Source organism: Amia ocellicauda, chromosome 20 (assembly GCF_036373705.1).
Source record: "Amia ocellicauda isolate fAmiCal2 chromosome 20, fAmiCal2.hap1, whole genome shotgun sequence".
NCBI lineage: Eukaryota > Metazoa > Chordata > Actinopteri > Amiiformes > Amiidae > Amia > Amia ocellicauda.
Genome location: NC_089869.1, coordinates 18,628,682 through 18,652,637, shown reverse-complemented (window position 1 = coordinate 18,652,637; position 23,956 = coordinate 18,628,682). Strand labels below are relative to the sequence as shown.

The 23,956-nt window shown below is 37.9% G+C and overlaps 1 protein-coding gene across 2 annotated transcripts; it reads right to left on the bottom strand.

Annotated features, from left to right (window-relative positions):
* Nucleotides 1-988: 988 nt before the first annotated feature.
* ptenb (phosphatase and tensin homolog B) lies at nt 989-23,550 on the bottom strand. Of its 2 annotated transcripts, XM_066693795.1 has the most exons (10): nt 22,550-23,549; nt 12,544-12,628; nt 10,040-10,084; nt 9,601-9,644; nt 9,280-9,518; nt 8,057-8,198; nt 6,800-6,868; nt 6,212-6,378; nt 5,840-6,067; nt 989-5,107 (listed from the first exon to the last, which is right to left on the bottom strand). In XM_066693795.1, the coding sequence occupies exons 1-10, from the start codon at nt 22,626-22,628 to the stop codon at nt 4,922-4,924; spliced, it is 1,284 nt and encodes a 427-aa protein (XP_066549892.1). In that variant the 5' UTR covers nt 22,629-23,549; the 3' UTR covers nt 989-4,921. The 2 variants fall into 2 exon arrangements, with proteins under 2 accessions (XP_066549892.1, XP_066549893.1); XM_066693796.1 differs by lacking the exon at nt 6,800-6,868 and having other exon boundaries at nt 22,550-23,550.
* Between the last annotated feature and the right edge of the window lie 406 nt (nt 23,551-23,956).

The window sequence follows — 23,956 nt, the reverse complement described above, 5'->3', positions numbered from 1 at the left end:
TTTTGGTTATTAAACTCATTTCACGTAAAGGGTGGTTAACCAGAAATAGAAGGGGAAAGGGGGGTGTAGTAGATGGAGAAATATTTACATAAAGGAGTAAATATTTTACATTTTTTGTTACATAAATGTAAATAGTTAAAGAAAATATTTATCCGGAAACTTCACATCTCCCTACATTTTGCGAATATCTATGTGGTGCACGTAGCCACAGATCATCTGTCACAGAATGTAAACCGGTTTACTAGACTCATTAATGCTTTTCATAGAGGGTGAATTTTGTGGCCAATACCAAGTTTGTCATTGCCTCAAACGAAGATATAAAATGACACATAAAATAAGATCCTGCTGAAACCCGTGTCAGTTTCTACCTAATCAGAATCTTAATATAGGTTAGGATTGATCATTTTAAAACGCTAAACTGCATTTCAAGCACTTCTAGAGAAACCGATCCTGTATATAATAATATATATATAATAAACGCAACGGTCATCCTCCTTCACATCAAAGGAGACCATGAATCAGAGTAAGATCACAGCCACGTTTAACGCCTTTGCTAAATCGAAGAAAATCGAAGTAGATTCATGCAGCAGTGGATCGATAAAGGCTAGGAGAGCATCTTATACTTACCCTTACAGAGTTGTTGGCCACATAAATGTATCCCATTCTTGGGGGGGTCACTAATATATTAGATCAGAAATATGTAGTGTACCATTTCTGCAGGTCTGTTTCACCATCAGTTGAACCACCATTTGATATTTCGACGCCTCAGAAGTTTTCAGCACTTGCATAACTGGTAGTTAACTTCCTGACTTGCCTCAGAAGTTTCGGCCACAGAGGAATAGAACAGGAGTGGAATTCAGAACCCTTGCAGAATTCAGATCTTGGGATTCATTCCGTGTACGGTCAACCTGAAACTTGGGGCTACCCAAGAATAGTCCACATCATACACAATCAATAACCATAATAAAAAAAAAAATCCAACTCACAGTGACAAGAATGAGACTTTAATTGGTTTTAAGTGGAGTTTATAACACTAAGATAAAGGGTAGTTAAACACATACAATAACAAACGGACATCTGATTTGTATGAGCATCATTATAACCTGTACAATTTCATACATTGTTGGTTGTGTATTCTCAGTGCATAGCATTACACACAGAGCAACTTTTGCACAGCACAATAGTATCCGAACAGGCTGAAATGGAATAAGGCTGTTTTACAGACTGAAAATATACCGAGTATACATACTCTACATAGAATGAAGTCCGAAACGGAGCGGACAGAGCAACAGGCCGCCCTGTCCAAGACTGCAGGTTCAGCCCCTTTGATTTAGTGCACAGTTCCACCCCTTCCATCTGCATGCAGGACAAAATGTTTTTTTTTTGTTTTTTTTTGTTTGTTTTTTTTAAACAGTATTTAACAATTTTTTTTTCATTATTTATTTTTTTAAACTAAACAAGAGGCACTTTGTGGCAACCACAGGCATTGTTAAAACATATTGCACAAATCTGCTAGAAACTAGTGACATGAAACTTGCACACCGGCACCCTTATGAAGATTTTAAAGCTGAAACTTAATTTTGATGCTGCCTGTGAACTCCGCCCAAGTTTTAGAACCCGTGCCACAGTCCAGGACCTCGAAGGCTGCCCGGGGAGTTTGTTTTTTTCTTTATTTTTTTCCTCTTCTTCTTGTTTCCAACTTAAGGTACTGTGGCAAATCTTTACAAAGTGGGGCTACAGATGTTTAGGGATGGCCTGAGGCCTAACAGTAAGCTCCTTAACAGTGATGCCCTTGAATAGTTTCATACATTTAAACTGCTGAACATCCAAAGTAATAAGCATACGGTCCAGAAAGTCAAGGGAGAGAAGAAAGAATACCTGCAGAATGTCTTTACCAGAATATGAATACTGTCATAAATATATTTCATTATTTTTTTCGTAAAAAAAAAAGTCAGGACATTTTCAGTCGAAGTAATGCGTCCGATTCTATGGGTGGGGTGGGGTGGGGGTGTATGGATACAAGATTAAGGTACACTAATGCCATTTTATTCCACCTCCAACATCAAATTGCTTGCAAGGCGTTTTGGGGGGAAAAAACAAATTATGGACCGCTGACTGAAACCCTGCAAAAACCTGTAACAGTGCAAAAGTCTAGTACAATGTTGCTCTTTAAATGTAGCTTTAAATAAGTACTTAAACTAGCTAGTCAGTGCTTGGGCAGAAAGGTAGATTTCCAAAGCAGTAGCAATGTAAGCATTGTCAACTTCAAGTAAGGCAAAGAATACCTCCCATAGGCTACCCCTCCAAATAAAACACACAAACATCACAAATCAAAAAGGACAAGAAGCTTACTTTTGGCAGGTTTTCAGTGAGTTGATAAGATGTAAACAAAATCAGAAAACTTAAAATTCCTACATAAAAAAAAAAAAAAGTTAAATGGGTTGGCTAAAGTATATCTGCTTTAAAAAAATAAATAAAACCCTCCTTTCAATACCTAGGGAATATATTCTTTATATATAAAGGCGATTTGAACAGCATGTGCAGTGGGTTAATGATGAGGGTGGAGCCTAAAATGTCAACAGTACAGTAAAGGCAGCTTACATCTCTACCCGCTGGGAATATTCCTGCCCAAGTTTTTGGTCTGGCCGATTGCAATCCACCAGCCAGGTGTTAGGACTTAATTTGGCATGCTTAAAAAAAAAAAAAAAAAAAAGTTTTCTATACTTAAATATCCTCACAAAAGGGCTTGTAGATTTCTTTTCTCTGAAGCAAGCTGGAGACTTTCATAAAAAATCTGTAGCTGCAGTATTGCCCATTCCCGATGGAATGACACAGGTTTAAAAATGGAGTTGGTGGGGGGGGGGGGGGGGGTTGGGGGGGGGGGAAGAAAAAAAAAAACAAAGCCAGCCAGTCAGGGACACCTATTGCAGAAAACCATAGAAATAAGCAAGGGGCACATTGTCGCATGTCTACTAAGAGTTTCCACATACGTACACAAAAGTGCATGTCACTACTGCTACTTGCACCATATGTTGGGTCCAGATTCTTGGCTCCTGGTTATTGTACGTGTAATATTTGCTGTTTGGCAGTTTGTAAGCACCATTGTCAGATATACAAACGATCCAGATTTCATTAGACCTTACACAATAAGGCTACAAACAAACAAGAGTTGCATTTGGGAGCCAAAGATCTGATGTCCCACAGAAGAACCTAGAGAAGCTCCCAGGTGAAGCCGAGATGTCGCTGAAGTAGTCACCGATTCATATTGTAAACCATGAAGAGCTTTTGTACAGTCAAACCCCCGAAAGGTAATCCTCTAAAATGAACACTGAATATAGATAGATGTTTACCATTAAATGAAGGGGAAAACAGTGAAGTATATGCATCACACAGTGCAACTCCAGCAGAAATTGCCTGTCCTAGATATTCACCATACCTGCAGAAACCATGGAACTGCTTAATGCTAGATGTGAATTACCTCCTGGCTAAATACAATCCACGTTCAAATGACATTAGAAACCTCTTTTAGAAAAAGAATGTATACCATTTATTAAAGGACATGGACACTAACTCCATAACATGCACACCGGTTTGCCTTTTAAATGAATAGTGTTAACATTATTGCAACACTGGTTTCCCTGCAGTTGTGTATTATATTTTATTATCTTAAAATAAAAAAAAACACATTGACAATTACATGACTGTTTTCTGCATACCTTTAACAGAACACACAGTGGTAGAAGGAATGGAAAATGCTTCAATGTCATAAAGCCTATTTAAAATAATGATAGACTGTAGATTTCTAACATGCAGTTTCCACTGCACAATAATTACAAATCATGTGAGACAGCCTGCAAACAGCACATGAAGCATTCACAGTAGGTAAAACTAGAAAGCCGTGCCCCCCTCCCCTCCTCTCTGTGAGAGGGGAGGGGGAGGAAAAATAAAAGTAAAAAATAAAAATAAAAGTGACTTAAGCACTGGCCTTGGTTTAAACAGGAGACGGAGCAGCAAATTTCAAATTTAAGTTCTCTAATTCTCCCATGCGTTTCATTCTGTGCTAACAGCCACCGCATTTGTATGGTAAAGTACTAGATTCACTGATTTTGTTTTCATTTTTTAATATGACCCCAGCGCATTTTAAATCCCTTCATCCAAGGGGTCATAAAAATTGTGGATTCCCATTCGAAAGAATCGCTCCCTCTAGCTGCCTTTTCTAGCACCATTATGCTTTTAGAAAAGAAAGTAAAGCACAAAACACAAGCAGCAGTAGCAGCCGATTCCAGAAACATCCGAGGATTATTGACTTTTGCAAGCTAGAAAGGTGCCCTTCGATACCTGGGAGATGGTGCATGAACCAGCGCGGTCTGTCTTCCGCTCTGAAACGCGCTTTCCATCCCTTACCCATACTGCTTCTGTTAAAATGTTGCCAAACCGTTTCAGTAACTATCTGAGCCAACTGTAATCTGGTCTTTTTACGTAACGTGGGAATGAAAGGGGTGGGATATGAACCCTTTTTGTTAGCATTTAGCACCTACAGTTGGTGACGGAACACAAAGCGAAAGATCTTTCTACAGTTACACCAGTTCGGTCTCCACCATAAAACCGGAATTAAATGGGAAAGTGCTGTCTTATCTCCTGATTGTGTTACTTTTTTTTTTTTCTCCATTGTCTTTGACACAAAAAGGTATATACATAAACATAGCTACGGAACCTTTTTCCACTGGACAACGGTGTCAAAACCTTGTGGATGAATGGGGCAAAACAAAATTGGTCAGGAAAAAAATTGTTCCTATAATTGGTAGCATTTTACTTGACACAATGTCCTATTGCCATTTGAAAAAAGGTACTTGCTTTTCAGTTCATATTCAAGTTTTCTCCTTTTTTTTTTCTTTTTTTTTTTTCTTCCCATAAAAATATTTCAGACTTTTGTTATTTGTGTATGTTGCTCTTCATCAAAGGGTTCGTTTTCTGGGTCAGAGTCAGTGGTGTCCGAGTATCTATAGTGATCAGGTTCATTATCACTAACGTCCGGTGTTACTGAGGTGGAAGTGCTGGCTTCCGAGTTTGACGGCTCCTCCACGGTTTTTGTGAAGTACAGTTTCACCTGAGGAGAGGGCAGAGTAAATCTCACTGATCGTACACAACCTGCACAGTTCTCAATTGGGTTATACAATACAAACGTATTGTACATTTCTTGGACACAATCACTCACCATCAAGAGAAGGGCTTTGTAAATGTGAGTTGATAGGAATTCTGTTAGTTCAGTATTAACAAATACCTACAAATCTTAAGAGGAGAGACTAGAAGAGAAACATTTCCCGAATGGACAACCTTCCGTACGGGTATGTCCCCAAAATTACATCTATGGCCTCATGAGTCATGTAACTACCAAACTACACAAATGGCTTTGAAGGAAACCAACTTTTAGATGGTGCACTTTGTTTGTTCTAGAACCAAACAGCTATGCCACGTCCACAACCTTAACCTCCGCAGCACACGCTACCGATCGACGGGGCGATCTTAAAGATCACATTCACTAAGCCCTTGCTCATTTTGTGGTGGCCTTAATCACAGCACTGCGTTTCCTCTTGAAGATGCTCACTTGGGATGAAGCTGGACTTGCAGGGAACCACTCCCGTGTGTCCATAGACGCCTCTGGATCACAACCACGTGAACATTTCTTTTGCATCAATGGGCATTTTAGATATTTAAGGAGTCCTCTCTACACAAGTGGCATCCAATGAGGAACAAAGCACTAAAGCTTATTACATAGTTCATAACACAAGCTTTGGGACATTACTATGGGGGAAATAAAGGGGATTTCAGGATTGCTTACCTTGAAGTTTGGTGAGAAGTATCTGTTGGCTTTGTCTTTATTCGCTTTGTCCAGGTCGTTCTTCGTCAATGCCAGGATCAGGTAATCCTTGTCATTGTCTCCACGTTCTGTACTCTGAATTCCATCAAGTTCTTTCACCCCTACTAGACTTCCATTTTCAACTTTCTCTGGATTCTCCTCTGGTCCAGGAATAAAGAAGGTGTTTACCCAGAAGTGGAACATCTTGTCCTGCACGTAGAGACAGAGCATAAAAACTGTAGGAAACCCACTTCTCAAAATGACCCAAAGGTGCATGTCGCATTAACATTCAAAGAAATGTACATCATCTTTTTGGTGCCCCTATTTTTCGACTTGAATAAAAACACAAGATACCTTTTTCATCATTTTGTTTTGTTTGTGGAAAAATTCCACTTTGATGTCACCACACACAGGCAGAGGTTGTGGAAACTCAAAGAACATGTACTTGTCCTCGCGCCTCGTGTGCGCTGGGTTGGACGTGTGGATCTTCACTTTGAGCTGGTAAACCACAAACTGGGGATCTGAAACATGAAAAATAAAAACTTTCACCAAACAGGAGATCCGATTTGGAAGTTGATCAATTAGGTCTTGCATTCCCACTGGACAATGCGTTGCAAAGTAAAATGCACAGAATACAATGAAGAAAGAGGATAGAATACAAAAGTACCACCTGCCAGAAATACATGTAATATTAAAAGGACAAAAGTAAGACATGCTAAGGGCCCTATTCTGAAGAAAAACAATCGTTTCTCTGGAAAAACCAAGCACACTGCAAACTAAAAGTGTACGCTTGTACTTTCTACTAACATCTGAAATCTTTGCGCTGTGGTGTGTGATGTATGCACGCCATACCTACACCTAGAAGGGTACTTAGCGCTCTACTCAGCAGCAACAATAATACTGGAAAAAAATAAAATAAGTTGATGAAAAACTGATTTTTACCCCAGTGCCAATTCCCTTTTCTGAAACCATGTGGAATCTGTTCAGTCTTGTTTTTAACTGCAGTATCCCCTTAGAGGAAAAAAAAGGAGATTAAAACATAGTCCTGGCTCCTGCCTGGGGCTGGTCAGCGGTTTAGAAATATATACACATTGTACTTGCTTATCAGAAGCAAGGAGAACCCTCAATTAAAAACGCCCACATTTTTGCAGGCTGCAATCTTTGTGAAATTACATTGACATTTCGGAGCAAAGATAGAATGGCAAACAGTGAAGGGATGGCACAGAAGTCTGATATTGTAAAATTACAAATGATTGGCTGCAGATTAAAAGTAAGTGATCACTGAATGTTGCAGATGCATGAAAGAAAAACAGCTTTGCTAGCATGACACGTGTGAAGGCACCGAGCAACACTATTTACGATGAAATCTGTGGCAAATCTTAGTTTGTGTGAGTCGGAATATTGCTACCTAGCTCCCAGTGTGCATGAACGCAAACCATACTGGTTAAAGTGGTTTTTGTTTGATTACTGAAAATGGCTATTGGTGTAAACAGAATAACATTCACAAATCTGAATCCTAAGACTTATTACACCAAAGAAAATACTGCACAGTCAAACATGTGCGCTCTCAAACTTGTGTTCGTTAAACGTATTCAGAATAGGGCCCTCTGGAGGGAAACATCTATAAGATGCACAGCTTGAGAAAGACGTGTATAGGACACTGAAAAGATATCTGGTATACCAGGTAGCACCTTGAACTGAAGAGAAAAGTCACAAGGTATAGAAAATAGATTAATAAAAGCAGAAAGTTAATTAATAGAATCTAGACCCATGTATATATTTGTCATAACACTTTAAGCAGACTTAAGTGGTGCAGTTTAGATGTCACAAAGGTGAGCCAAAACATTAAAAGATACTTAGGACTATTTGTTATTTTAAATCTTGAGGCATTATGGGATAATGGAGTGAAACAACTAATGTCAATGTCATCACCTGCACCCCCCACCCCAATAAAAACAACAAAAAAAGAAAAGCAAAAGAACAGAGCCCAAGTGTTTGAGAGATCCACCAATTGCTTCCTTCAACCCAGCTCTCACAGGAGTGTGGTGTACAGTGTCAAAAGCTCATCTGATATGACCCCAGCAGGACAGGAAAAGAAACCGCACATTAAAAGAGAGACACGTTCAAGGCACAGCTCAGCTTCTAGAAATGTACTTCATACCTTCTGTGAAGTAAATGGCTTTTAAAACAATAACTTACTACAAGTTCCTCCACTGAACATGGGAACCGTTTCAAAAACCATCTTGTGGAACAGCAATGCCACTGGTTTGTACTCCAACTGGTTCTTCAACAGGTAGCTGTAGTAATAAACATAGCGCCTCTGACTGGGAATAGTCACACCCTGGGAGAGAATAAATAGGCTGCATATGAGTATACACAGATCTAGAGACTGCACTGTCAGTTGCGTCTGGCATCTATTTTTAAGGTATGGGAAAAAAAATAAAAAAAAATAAAATATATATATATATATTAAAAGGTAGTATGGCTAAAGTCACAAGTAAAAAAGGACTGCAATGACTTAAAAAATAAAATATAAATAATATATATAATATATAAATATAAATAATAATAAAAAATAACTATCACTATCCTTACAGCAGGCTGCAGAATTGACCAACACACACAGAACAGAGCTAGCAACTGTATTAAATCTATATACGATGCAATATGAAAACCATAAGTAATACAAAAAAAAATCTAATGCACAGAGAATGGTACTAGGAAATGTTAACCAATAGGTTGGCAAATGATGACCCTTTCCATTCACAGGCCACTATCTCAAAATATCAGGGCACAGGAAAAGATCTCTGAAAACATTTGAAGTTGGTTGCGAAAGCCATAGCTGCCTATCAAATGCAGTTTTTTTCTTTTTTTTTTTTTCTTGCTTTCTTTCTTTCTAATACTGTATGCATAATAGTTTTAGGTTTTTACATCTTTAAAAATAAACCTGTACACCTATTTCCGTATGCTTTGCTTGACTTTGTAAAGTTGTACTCAACAGCATAGCCACAGACATGGCAGTGCATTAAGGGGGGGAACACTGCAGGGGTCAATAAATAGTCCAGTGTTTATTTGGTTAATCAATACCTATATATATATAATCCCATGCGTAAGTGTGCTAAACTGTTCTTTGACCTTGACTTTTAGCAATCTTTGCACCTAGTTTTCACATGGAAAACTAAGCACACTAACAAAGATGTATGCATTTAACCCCCAAAAACCAATTCCTATGCTGCTTAAGGAATCAGCGCAGCAGTGACTAAGTGATTGTGCAGCAACAGCGAAAGGTAAAAAAAAAAGAGTTCAGAAACAAAAACGAAATAACCATCTTACAGAATAAAACCCATTGGATTTATTTAGCATATTAAGTATAGATTTCAAAATTTGAATTATTCATTAATTTATGCAAGATGAACACTGACCTTCTTGTCTCTGGTCCTCACTTCACCATAAAAGTCTAGTGCTTCTTGTGCTTTAAGAAATTTACCCCGGTGTAGCAAGTAAGCACAGATCATGACACCTGTTCGTCCCTTTCCAGCTTTACAGTGAATCGCTGCTACATGATTGTCATCTTCACTCAGCCATTGGTCAAGATCTTCACAGAAAGGTTTAATAAGCTCTAGCTGGGGTGGATTGTGGTCTTCAAAGGGGTACTGTGCAACTGGAAGAGAGTTATTAAAATATTTTGAACGCATGATCAATAAATGAAATGTCAAATGATGAATACCACTGAAAGAACTTACCTCTGCAGTTAAATTTGGCAGCATCATAATGTCTTTCTGCACATCTGCAAGAAAAGGATTCATTATTATACTGTACATTGCACAGAATGTGAACACTTGCAAGAAGAGCAGTTTATAACCTATGCAACTCTGGAGGAAGACAGGGACAATTGATACAAACAAAGCTTACTGGATTCTTAAAAAGGTTGCATTCTGCTCAACACTAACAAACTCAATTCTACTGACCTACACACAGCTTAATTAAAGCAGTATTAAAACCCACAAAAATAACAACAACTTTACAATTAACAATAGGAAGGAAAAAATAATAATTTGGGAAGACTTCAATTTTTGCAAAATCTTGGCAAGGAGAGGAAGTTAAACTGCAGATAAATGTGGAGCTGCTTCTAAATGGCATGCTTCAGGTAACAGCACATTTAAACTGAACGAAAATACTTACAGATTATATATCTTGTAATGGTTTTTATGTTTTGAATCAAGAAACCTAGAAGAAACAAAAACAATTACATGAAACACTTTAATGACCATTGTATCAAGCATTTATAAAGTATTGCGTATCTAGATTTCCACAGGGCCTTATTGCAGGGTTTGGTTAAGGTATGACACACACACAGCTTGCAACTAAACACATTCCTCCGATAGCTTTATGGGGCTCAAAGGACAGATCTCTAATAAATGACTTTGGAACTGGTCACCACACATCTATCCCTGGACTGGGATGTCGACATCATTTAAGGTTGTATTGCTCCAATCTAGGCACTATCGTGATCACAGAGGGTGGCAGGCATATACATTAATACCCATTTGTAAAGTATCGGCAAGCATTTATTACATGTGTCGTTTGAAATAATTTTACAAAATGTCAAACAAATCCATGAAATTCTCCTAAAATTAAAAAAATGTAATGGGGGGGGGAGGGCTATACTATTGTATGGTCATGTCCGGTTTAAAAACTAAGGAAGTTATTTAGACAATGCAACCAGGGGTCAAATGAAGTTCATATGTGGCTTGCAAGTTGCAATTAAGTCTAGTGCAGATAGTTATACTAACAAGTTTGGCTTTAGCAATAGTCAGGTTCTGGTAATATTAATAATTTCTGAACATTCATTGCACAATCCTGTTGAACTGGTGGAACCTCTTGCATAACCCAGTGACTTCTTACCAGACGTAACAGTGAATTAATATATTCTCGTCAATGGCAATGTCTAGTTTCTGTTCATATGGTACCAATATTTTAAAAGGTTTACTCAATTACCAGTTTATAAAAGAGACAGAAAAAGAGTTTGAGAGGTTAACTGTGTAAAATGCCTCTAAGGGGGTTCTGAATAGCTCAGGGGTTTGGGGCTTCCCCCCAACCCCTGTGGCAAGTGTGGGAGTTTGAAATCTGATCCCACAATACAATAGTTCTGCATGCCTCTTTCTTTCTTCCAATGTCAGTAAAATGTACCACCAGTGATTGCAAGCATCATTCAGGCCCCTACAGTAGAATACAATCACATTTACGAAACCAGCCTAAAAGTCATCCGGAGCCATCTCAATATGCAATGCAATTATCTGTGAAATTGACAGATCTTGATAATTTCTGAATGTGACTTTCAGTAGGATTTCAGTTTGAGTGACAGTGTGGGGTTATGGTTTCAGTAATAAAGCCATTGTTCAGAATGCTGCAAACAATGAAATGGTAAAAACAATCTACAGGTGTTAGTTTAAGCTCATTTTAGAAAAGGAAAACTGACAATATGATCTAATAGAACCATCATTAGGATTGCACATATTGTCACCAATACTTCACGCAGGATTTAGTTACTGCCCTGCTTCGGTTGTTATTTTCAAACTTAATGTATCATAAGATCAGATATCTTGCGTATTTATGGTACTTTAATATTCACATAATAAAGTATGTTATCTAACCATGGCCTCAACCAGTCTAATCACAGTCAAACTCAAACCGGGATGCCGATTCATGAAGCAAGACTGGATATAATTGCACTTCATTTTCATGGATAAATCCAAGTGACATTTGTCAGCTTTGCAGAACACCTAATGAATGTTATAGAAGAAATGTTTAATACAGAAGCATCACATGTGGAACAGCAAGACTTCTCACTTCCTGTATTGAATCTCTTCTCAACAACTATTAATAGTTGATGGGGAGAACATGCATTTTCAACAGCAGAACAGATTAAACAGAAAATCCACTTCGGAATGGAAATGGCATTTCCACCATTGCAAGAGCCACATGCATGTTTTCTGCTCCTTCAGAAGAGATCCCAATACATTGTGATGATTCAGTTTTGATATCCTTGCCAAACTATAAGCATCAGGCTTGCTGGTGATGAAATTAATGCTATGCTACCTACTGCGTTAGGGAACATAAATGGTCCCGTGGTGTCAGCAGTAATGTGGTGCACAATCAGACATTCAGGAATCTGAAAGCACTTGTTAAATGCAATTTTGCTTCCCTACATTATGTCTAGTGTGATGAAAAATCTGAGTAACACTTTTACTGCATTCTGTTTCATCAATATAGGCCCTTCAGTGACCTTTTACAATACACCACACTACTACAGGGGAGAGCAAGGTTGCACAGGCACTGCTGGTCATTCAACTCAGAGCACGGTGACCCAATAACTGCACTGGGGAGAGAGCAACTTCCATTTCACCCATGCCAGCAATTAAAGGCACTGAAGTAGAGAGAAAGCACATATTCAAAGAGTAACCATATGAAAAACTACCTCACTTCAGTAAATGAAGATTAGTGATGCATAGTTCAAGTAGTAAACTAAACAGAATACACATATTTGTATTCAAGTTATTGGAAGGAATTTGAAGTTTGAAAGCAGAGTTTGTATATAGTGAACAAACATTTATTGTAATAACTGAAAAGCTAAGCATTCTTAAAATCAGTTCAGTACAGTTTATGAAAGGATTAGAAGTTCTTACCGTACTACATCATCTATGTTGTTTCTGTATACACCTTCGAGCCGTTCAGCCGGAAACCCCATGGCAATAATGTTGGGATAAATATCTGAGTGCAGGAGTTAAGGAAACCTGGAGATCAGTCTTTATGGAAGAAAACATTTCTAAACTTTGGAAAAATATATAGGGGGGGAAATACAACATTAAATACGACAATAAGGAAAATATACATTATATTCAGCAGGAGGAGAAAAAAATAATCGAGAAATGAAACTAACACCAGCTCTTTAAATAAAATTTAAAAAAAAACTGTGAATGAGGAGGTTTCATGATAGTACAATGTTAGCAGCCAGGCCAATATCAAGTGCTTAAAACGTAAAACAAATTCTAGTAATAAACACCACCCCAAAAAAGTACAATATGGCCATGACAAGACCAGAAGCTATTTCGCAAGCTTAAAGCCTCGTTCAAGTGGAGCAGATGGTCCACTCTGTAAGAGACACTCAAACGGAGGGCTTCTAATCAAGCAGGCCACATGTGAGCATAAAACAAATCACATCACTGCTGAACCCTGGTATTTTTAGAAACGAGTGTGTTCAAGATCAAGTGCAATCTTTAGCTTTAATTCACAGAAGAAACATGCGACGCATAAACACACTAGACCAGTATGCGGTACAACCGATTCACATTAAAGATATACACATATAAACATATATGGCCTGTAGGAGAATCCGTAACTGTATATGCAAGATTGTTCAGAGTGGTTTACTATGGACTCACTGAACATGTAGCATGCATATTAAAGTTTGCTTTAAATTAAAAATAAAAAGCTTATCAAAAAAATAAGAGACCAGGCCTAAGGGCGAAGAACACAGCCCTGTAAGAGCAGCAGCGATGGCACACTCAGTTAAAGGGCCAGGGGTAATTAAACATTTTTACTATGCCTTCAGCCATTCGTTTTCCTTCCTTCCCATGCTACACGCAGAGGACCTCTCCCCCCCACCCCAAAGCGCCATTTCTAAGCATTTGTTTTTTTTCCCCACGCATGATTAATTCAACTTTCTTTTACAAACCTCTATATAATGCCTTTTCCATTATCAATCAAGATCGATACAGACCAGTACCAAAGTAACAGTGTAGCCATCCTAGACACAAATGAGCATGCAGCACCATACATAAATAAAGCAGGAAATCATGCACGTAGGTATATTAAAAACATTTGTTTCCAGATTCACCGACAAAAGGGGACTGAGAAGACGTCTTGATGGGCAGATGGGAACTATGCACCCATTTCTTTTGGGACGACTATGAGGACACTCCTAATGACCGAATGTGCTGAAGAGCACTTACTTTGGAAAACTCTCTACTGAAACATAAACCAACTTCCCACAATAACCACAATCACAACTGTTGATCGGTTTGCTTTCACTCTGAGAATCTCAACATCTCAGTTGACAGCTCCCTTCATTTCTTCTGATAAAAAAAATGTACTTCCTTATTTCATAGGACAATTAATAATACATAAGACTCCAGAGACTGAAGATCAAATTATCCTATTTGAGTCCAAAGAAAATTTACAGCTTTAGAGTTTGTTTTGAAGAATTTAAATTTCCCTTAAGTTTTCAATGACTACTGCAAATTAAAAAAAGAAACATACTTCAATATGCATAAATTAAAATGAACATGTATAAAAACACTATTGGGGATTGTTACTGGATCTCTTAACTTTACAACATGTGTAATGAGATTTAATGCACTTATTTTTAATGACTGCTGAAAAATCTATTCCTGAAGTTCAGCTCTGACAAGTAGAAAGTATTGCTCACAAGCAAGAAATCAGTAAAAACTATGAATATCCCAGAGTAACACTGAGCTTCATTTAAACAGTCATACGACACTAATTACCAGAAAGTGAATGTGGAAAAAAACTATTTTAACCTGTATAATAACTTGTATAATTTATAATACCCGGGGAAGGAGAAGAGAGAAGAAAAAAAAAAAAAAAAGCATTTTAGCCTAGAAAGCAAAGTTTTAAAAGATCAAAAGTTCGTAGGATTTAACTACCTACTTGCATAGGCTGGTTTTATTCAAAACTAGCCAACTTGAAGAGCTGAAGACAAATTGACCATTTATACACTTAAAATGCAGAACCTGCATGTTATTAGTTAACTTAACACCGACAACTAGCATCTCATTCTAATACTAAGTTTTCTGAAATACTGAATGGAGAATTTTGCACTTGCTAGATTTTATATGCACATTTTAGGGATATATATAAACTAATCTGACCTTTAAACTTAAGATTTCTACGGAAAATGTTAAATGCAGTCATTTCTGACAAAAATCTATGAATGTGTAATTCTCACAGATATGCTTTTTAAGAAGGTAAACAGGTTTGTATTGAATATATGATATGGTTTCCTGAAAGTAATTTTTTTTAATGGATTTAACCAAACTCCCTCATTACTACTAGAAAGGGAAAACTTTTCACTACATACACATTTTCAACTGCACTTTATGGTTTTAGAAAAATATATACACACCTATATATCTATCTATATATACACAAATATATATACAGACACTAAAAAAAACACTATGGTCAGACCACCCACTGTTCTTACCAAGCTCTTACCACTATCAAAAGGGTGATAGTTCTGTACACAAGAGTACCTTACAAAAGCAGACCTTCAGCTGTATTAAACAGATGGGTCAAAGACACACGCAGTTTCACATGCACAAAGTTGAATGTTTTCCCGTTTTTGTGATCACTCATCATTTGGCAACCAGCCTAGACTGAAGCTTTTGATTGCCAGAAGATTAAATAAAAACTTGGACCCCTTTCATTTCATGCCTAATGAGCTGTGTGGGACACTTAGACCCCAATTTATATGTAACCCAATTAAAACAGACTGCTTGAGAGTCTGTCCCCCCTTGGTTTCCCCAATACATACTTTAAAATGCTAATTTGCTAAATGGTAATGGACAAGTGTCGCAAGGATTCTGAAGAATTAACTAAGCAAGAAAGGAGTAATCATTGCACTGAAAAAAATCGTTCCAGGAAATCAAAGATTTTTTAGATATTAAAAAAACTAAAACAATTTAAAGACAGCACTTTGCAACTAAGGAATACTGCACTGCTCTTAAAAGCAGAGAACAAAACTACAACATTTATATTTGCAAGAAAAACTAAAATTGTGTATAAATCCTTTCATTTCAATACAACATTAAAACGTTCTGGAAGTAGAAAACTACAAAACCAGATAAAGATTATGTTATTGCTATGCAACAGATAACATACCCATCTGATTACATTATAACTGTGGTTTTACAATTGTAAAAACTGTTTCATAACCTCACCTCATAATTAAGAAATGCAACATTATGAAAATATTTACAATATTATTCCACCAAATAAATTGTGAATTCAGTAACTTTTAGATGCTAAAATAAGGTTTCAAGGTTACTTTGTATCAAATAAAAATCTATGCAGACAAGTTGATCAAATTCCAATATCAGTCCACATCAATTAGCCAAATGTCCAAATTCACCGTTTAACATCCATGCATACAATGTTTGTGTTTCTCAAAACCTCTTTCAGCAGATATCAGTAATGCGTTTCAAAATCAATGCATGTACCCAAAGTGAACAGTCCTGTTTCATAAAGTCCCATTCGATTGTCAATTTCTCCTTAGAGTCACAAGATGGCGAGTGTGTCAGTCATTCTGTCCCCCTATTTCGATATTCGAATAGATTATAGTAGATGGGAAAATAGTGCCTCCCCCATAACGGATAAATCAGACCTTTAATACTTTAAAAATAAGAAATTCATAGTGTAAACTGAAAATTCCCACACTTTGATATAAATTCTTAAGCAAATACTGCACATGGGGTTGATCGTTCAGTAAACTTCCCAACCCAGTTACACAGTTCTTCATGTAATAAATGTTTGTTTCATGGGAAATCACATCAAACCATTTATTTGCATGTCATTTTCTATTTCATCAGGAAACAAATATTAATTACTGCAGCAAAGTACTTTTGACCAAATATAGCCTACTATGAGCTCTTAGCATGAAGGCTAAGATGTCAATAAGGTGGTGGGGGAGGAGTAGCACAAAACACACAATATAACATTTAGATAAGGCATGGAATAAGTATACACAAATATTGTAAATGTAAATTCAACATCTTGTATGAACTAAGGTAATATTCCTTTAACTGAATTCTCTCCCTAGGGGGGGTACAATAGTATTGAATTATCATGCATGTTTTACAAGATGCTGCACAGACTAAATAATAAGAATTTAGTCTCAGGTGAAACATCCAAAATGTTTAAGATTAAATTAAATATGTAGATAAAGATATCCAAGTCATTCAGATCAATTTAATGCAACGTGTGTACAAACACTATTTTATACTCAACTGTTATGTCTACCGTTTACAACAAATCAGTGCAGATGGAGGAAACAAAATCTAAAGAAGAATGAACACAGGATGGAGTACATTTGAAAGAAAATCTACCCATTTGTCTGAAGAGAAAAGTATGTGATCAATGCATACTACCAGAGCTCAAACCAGGTCACTTAATGCAAAAATGTTACAGAAACTGCAAACTAAACAAAGCAGCATGGAAAGATCTATACTTGGAATAACAAAGAGAAAGTGAATGTTAAAATGGCAATGGGCCGGGGACACTGCAAGAAGAATAGATCAAATAGATCATCCTTTTTCAATCAATTAACTATTAATCAAATCGGTGTACAATATATATATATATATATATATATATATATATATATATATATATATATATTTTTTTTTTTAATTGCTTAATTCAACTGGGATTAATACATCAATACATTCTCTACCCTTCATGAAATTTAAACTCATACATGTTCAGGTAACCAGGACTGAAGGGCATATCATGAGCACAGAATACTGACAATGTTATTAAATGTATTCATTTCCATCTTCTTTATATATAATAATAATTAATAGACATTTTAAATACAAAAAAATGAAACCATATAGAAAATAGTTCAATTATTCAAAAGCAACCAGACTACGTCTGAATGTACACACAGGAAGTAAGCTTGTAAATAGACACTGGTACATATACATTTAACCATTATGAAAGATTTCACAACTAATGCTTGCAAAGCTTAATAATGGAAGCCACACTGAGACTGGTGGTGGGAACAGAACGGATAAATGTACTGCATGTATCAGACTAGTATCAAACTAAAAGCTCCAGAAGTGTAGTTCAGAGCAACACCCACTGCATACGCCTTTTCTATAATAGATCAGAAAATGCAAATCCATCATCTTTTACAAAGCTTGGGGTGCACATACTCAAGTCCAATCTGGCAACTGAAATCTTCTACCTCACTGCAGACATGCAAATTATCAGCTGTTTCACTGATCAACCCAGGGGTGACAGATGTAAATTTACACTAGAAATATTCGTGACACTTGCCAAGCCCCCTTGTGACCCGACTACATCCCACAAGTTTAAAGGAATGACTCAAATCTCAACACATGCAAGATTAAAAGGTTAGCAATCTGATAAGCACGTCATAACTGAACATCTAAGGACAGGGAAGACCAAGAAGTGTAGACTCAAGACACCTTTAAGTGTAGTGTTCCACTATGGAGTGCCACTGGAAATGCTAATTTAAATATTTATTGATCCGTCCTTTTAATTCCTATTGGCATTTGTCAAAAGAAATGCCTGAAATGACTAAGCAAGCACAGCTACAATCCCACACATCTCCAGCTTTCACTTTTGCGGCCCAACAGATGTGAATAGGACACACACTGGGGGAAGGATTAGAGATCATGTTCATTACAACCGATCTTTTTCAAATCAAGTACATAAGGAAGAGGAATTTTGACAAAACGATACAGATAAACTAGACAGCCAAAAAGAACACTGCTGTGCAATGATGTCATAATGAATTGCTGACAAACCAACAGAAATGTGAAATCTTTAGAATTACAATTAAAACATTACATAGCAGTATTCAGGTTGCTTTGGGGAGGGAAAGGCAGGGAGGTCCATTTGTGCATAACCTGATACAGTTGTAATGTGTTTAAAGATGCACATAAAAACAGAAAAGAATTAGAGGAAGATGACCCTCAAGGTGCAGGTTACAACATTACTAGATTCACAGAAAGCCCCGGAACACATTACTAAATAGCTCTCCGATAAAAGCCATTTTCAAATTAAATTTCAAGCATGGCTAATCTTTAAACCATTACTCTTGCACTGCCACTGCTGAACACACAACCAATGCTGATGCAAGATCACTGTGCTCTGCTATTTTAAGGCCAATTCCTAGAACTCAGATACAGCATTACATAACTGGAAGAGCCATATTGTTTTAAAACCCATGCCAGGGATAAAAGGCTCATCATACAGAACCACAGAGGGAAACAGGGGTCCAAATATATAGGCCTTATTAACGATTTATAGAAGGTATATCTCGTATGCCATCTTGAATAATGCAGCACCCACCGCAGAAACATCTTTAATCTTTTCAACTTCTGTGGTATTGTTCTCCTCACCAGGGAGGGAGAAAAAAAATATTTCACAAAAAGGACTCTGCTAATTCAGTTTAATACAAACCAGGGACTTCCTGTAAGTTTACAGAGATATAAACTTGCATAAGGACCCTGGTTTGTATTAAACAGAATTAGCAGAGTACTTTATGCGAGATATATTGGGGGGAGAGGGTTCAATTTTATTTCTGTACTTATTTTTTTCTATATGTAAAGAATACCGGAAAGTAAGAGGTTACAAAAAGGCACTTGCAACCACCTAATGCATTGTGAGAGAACGACATCAGAACCACAAATCGATGAACATGCATCTAACTGCCGAGAGATTAATTGTTAGTTTTAACAGAAATTAATATATAGGAATCAATATTGTTAAAGTGAATAGTAATTTTTAATAGCATATATATTATATATAAATTAACCTACAACTTGGAGGCTTCGTTTACCAAGAACCTTATTTGTACATTCTAATCACATAATTCAGTTAAAAATTATGTAGAAATATAAAATGTATTTTATGTTCTATATAAAAAAAATATATAAAATCAATAAACCCGGCATTCTTGCTGCACTGGACAATAAATGTAAAGGTTTAAATAAACGGTTTCCATTCCTTTACAGAAGAATTTCTCTCAAATTATCTAATCACATAAGAACCACCAAAAGAAAAATCATGGCTATTGAGATCATAATCTAGAACTTTTGATTCAGAGCTTCTTAGGAGTTGTGTTCAAGTGTTGCAATACACACTTCCTCAGGTGCACAAATTAATATCTCCATTTCCTTACACCCATTATATTAAGAAGAGATCCTAAAATGGCTACCCCATCCCCCAACAAAGTTGCTGCACATTTATTGGCAGGATCATTTTGAAGCTTTGTCTTGGTGTGTGTGTGTGTGTGTGTGTGTGTGTATACACACACACACACACACACACACACAATTATTTTATTTTTATGGGCGGGCAGCCAATGGTTTATTTCCCCTTCATGAAGATGCAAAGAACCAACTAACCTTAAACACAAGGAGGACACAGCAGTCAAACCCTACTGGAACAGAAAGACAGACTCATCTCCTACTACTGACAGTAAAATGCTCAAAACTAAAATGATTCCTATGATTTTACACTATAATTAGGCAAGTCATTTAGAATCAGGACAATCGTATTATCCATTTACTTTGACCTCACTCGCCAGCAACATTAGAAAGGATGACAGGCCAAATTTAACATGCATTTTATGAGGCAACAATCCGGCTAACATGAACATCTGAAAAATAGATCTTCAAATACGGTTATACCTCAGAACTAGTACTCTGCAACAACCCCACAGCCCTGGTTCTGTTTCCAGACCTATGCCTCCAATACACTATTGAAATACTACATTACCATGCCATTTTATTACAGCAGAAAAGGCATGAATAACTGAATTGGTCATGTGTGTGTAGGAGACCCTGCAAAAATGGGTCTTAATTGAAGTCTTCATGTAGCAAATGAAAATAAAGAGACAACTGATGGAGAAATGATCAAGCCATCGTATTTTTAAGTCCTTTTGACAACTGTGACATTACCAAATACACTGACACTGTCCGAAATGTATACAATTCAATTTAGGGGCAGTGAGCATTTCGGTGTAAGAGGTCTTCGGCCTTAAAACCCCTTTTAAATACATTACCTCAAATGAAATCTATAGCACTCAAAGGAAACCTCATAAAAACTCTACCACTACTACAGCTGACACTGGTAACCGATGCACATTTCAGCTCTTTTATTTTCTCATGTGGCAAGATACTACCTTTCCACTTCATACAGATACACTAATTTGTAAGGTGTATATGTGAATAATTTAGTGGTAGAGGAAAACCAGGGTAAATTTAGTGCAGTAGGTGTTGAAACTACTACGAAACTGAAGAAATAGCATTAAGGCATATGTATAATCAAATGATGAATCTTAACTCCCATGCAGGAAGTAGTTATTGAGAGCTACCTAGCTGCCTAGGTGGCAACAGTAAAATACAAAAGAGATCTTATGGGTTTCCCTGCTCTCTGATCAAGGAAGTATGTCTGAAAAGGTCTCCATATAATTCACAAAACCACAGGGGTGTGTGTGTAAATATAAAGTACTTTCTTTCTAAGTCCAGAAACGTGAGTGCACTTTAAAAGTTAATTTAAAACATGCTCTCATCAAAGCTCTTCCCCCGCTATACAATGCTAAACGTGTTACCTATGTGGAAGTATACATACACAATCTCTTATTGGCTGTTACTATATTCACTTCCACATATAAAAGATGTACATAGCAACCCTAATCTATTGTGTTGCCTTCACTTTCAGGAGTCAATAATCGAGTACTACCCCCCCATCCCACACATACACAATAAAAAGCCCAACATCCACTTTGTGATCTATTGAATTCATAAAACGTTTGAAAACGATAAGGAAATGCGGATCTCAGCAGGATAACGTGTTGAAAATCTAATTCTACCCATAGCGGCAACACATTTAGGTTCATGAGATTAAAAAATGCACATAAATGACCTCTCATCCCCTCCACACTGCACGTACCTAATCAGATCCTTTTTTAAAAAAAAGCTGCTCTTAACTATTGCTTTCATTACTAAGTGCAGGTGTCGAGTTTACAAGTCCTGTCAATATGCATGATCACATTTACTAGCTGCCCGATTTTAAAACTAATCCAGTGAATAAGATGTGCACTGACATTCCTGAGCAGGCATTGTGTGCCTATTGACACGACCTAAATGAAGCATCAGGACATGGAGAAGATGCATACGGATACAGGCTGGGAGACAGAAAACCCACAATGCTTTACATTAGACGCCTAGCTTTTATATAAGTGCAATATTGAAAGACCCCCCCCACCACCCCATCCATCTACACTGGCGGAAGGGACAGAAAAAAACGTCGGTATAAATAAATTCCTTTAGGTAGACAAATGCTCAATCCCCCCCTCCCTCCCTAATAACCTAGGTTTGTACTAAAAGTCAAGACGCAATGCATGTGCACGACCTAAGCGAGACACAAACACTTTCTGTGCAAGCTGCTGATGCAATGCCTCTTTGTGTAGCACTGATTGAGACTTTAATCTCATCCATTGCCTTATCTAGGCCAAGACCCGATCACACTGCAAAAGAGGAGTCTTTCCAGCTCCCCAGTCCAACACTGCTTTACATGCCCCCCAATTTACAATTATTAATCGGCACCGTTAGACAAATGCAATCATTAAACATGCAATTACGGGTTCCGGATGCTCCCTGGGAAAGAAAGAAAAATGTCCAATCTCGTCCCGATCTCACACACAAAAAAAACCACTTACCTCAGAGCATTTTTCACACCATTAAAAATCTCGACACACATTTTCTCCTCCCCCCCACAACCCCTTCAAAGGATCCAGAATGATCTTTATCCCGATCCCTATCCAAAGGCTTTAAACGGGAATAAAATGGATACATGTCAAGTCCAAGTCGAATCCATCTTCCTGGTATCTCCTTTTGTTTCTGCTGACGATTTCTTTGATGATCGCAGCCATGGCCGTGAGAGGAGTCCGTAGGGCTGTAATATTCAGCCAAGGAATCGTGCCTTCCTCGCTTTTCAATGTCCCCCGGCCTCCCTTCGCCTCTCTCGCTGCAGCGCTGGCCCCCCGACCGGAGCTCGGCTGTGGCGACGGGCGCGATTAGAAAGGCTGCTGCGGGATCCTAAAGCAGGGCCGCGCCGCGCTCCTCCGCAGGCCCGGCTGCCCCGATCCGGCGGTCTGTCTCACAAGCCCCCCCGAGAAAAGGTGCCTAAAGCTCCGGCTCCCGAACCGTGAGGTCTCAAAAACGGCCCGAGTCTCTGAATCCGCCACGGCCGCCGTGGTTGAGGCGAAAAAGCGGAGAGAAACCTCTCCAGCGCTCCCAGACCCAGAAAACTGTGACACCGACACACACACGCACACATACAACAAATATATATATACAAATATATATATATATATATATACACACACAAATATATATATATATATATATATATATATATATATTTTAAAAACCCTCCAAGCGCACGCAATCCTCGTCGTCGATAGGACCCAATGCAGAAAAAACTGACAGCCTCCACCTTAAAAAAATAAAAATATATATGGAATAAAACGGGGCTTTAAAACGTATTTAGTTGAATTTGGTGGCAGATTTCCCTTCCTTTTTTCCGATCTCTCCAGCAAAACTCTCAAACTTCCATCATGGCTTCCGAGAGAGAAAAAAAGACAAACCGGGCTTACACCACATATCCTACCGCCGCGCTCAAATAGTCCTAGCGGGGCTGTGTTTCCCCGAGTCCCCCGCTCACAGATGCCGGACGGCCGCCGGGAAGACACGGGCAGTTCGCACACGGGCTACCGGGAGACAAGAGCTGAATTTAGAGCCGAGCTGAGCGCGTCCAGCCGGGGTACAGACGGCGAGCTGCCTCTCGGAGGGCGGCGGAAGGACACGGCCGCACCGCGGGGAGCTGGCTGCGCTGCCAGGGGGAGGTCACGTGTTCGGGTAATTGGGGAAGTTTCCAATATTTTATTTTTCGCTTCGCGCTACTAATGTGGCTTTTTTGGACGTGCGGGGCAAAGCATTTGCTGACAACTGTAGCAGATTTGCTTTTAAGTCTGCTGGAGATGTAAATGCATGTCTGTGAAGTGGGCAATGTGGAGGAGGAGGAGGGTGATGATGATGATTATTCATATCAATAATAATAATAATAATAATAATAATAATAATCTGAATTATTATGATTAATATGTTGTTGTTATCATTATGATAGCACGAATAACCAGGTAACAATGGGAGCCAGCAAACTTGTAAAGTGCTTACGCAAGCAGAAAAGTAAAAGTTG

What these genes read in the sequence shown, in the direction of transcription:
- ptenb (XM_066693795.1), bottom strand. Translation starts at nt 22,628, where the DNA reads ATGGCTGCGATCATCAAAGAAATCGTCAGCAGAAACAAAAGGAGATAC. An exon ending in ATTCGACTTGGACTTGACAT is followed by an intron (nt 12,629 to 22,549) that starts GTATCCATTTTA and finishes TCCTGCACTCAG; the next exon opens with ATATTTATCCCAACATTATT. An exon ending in AAAACAAAATGATGAAAAAG is followed by an intron (nt 6,068 to 6,211) that starts GTATCTTGTGTT and finishes CTCTACGTGCAG; the next exon opens with GACAAGATGTTCCACTTCTG.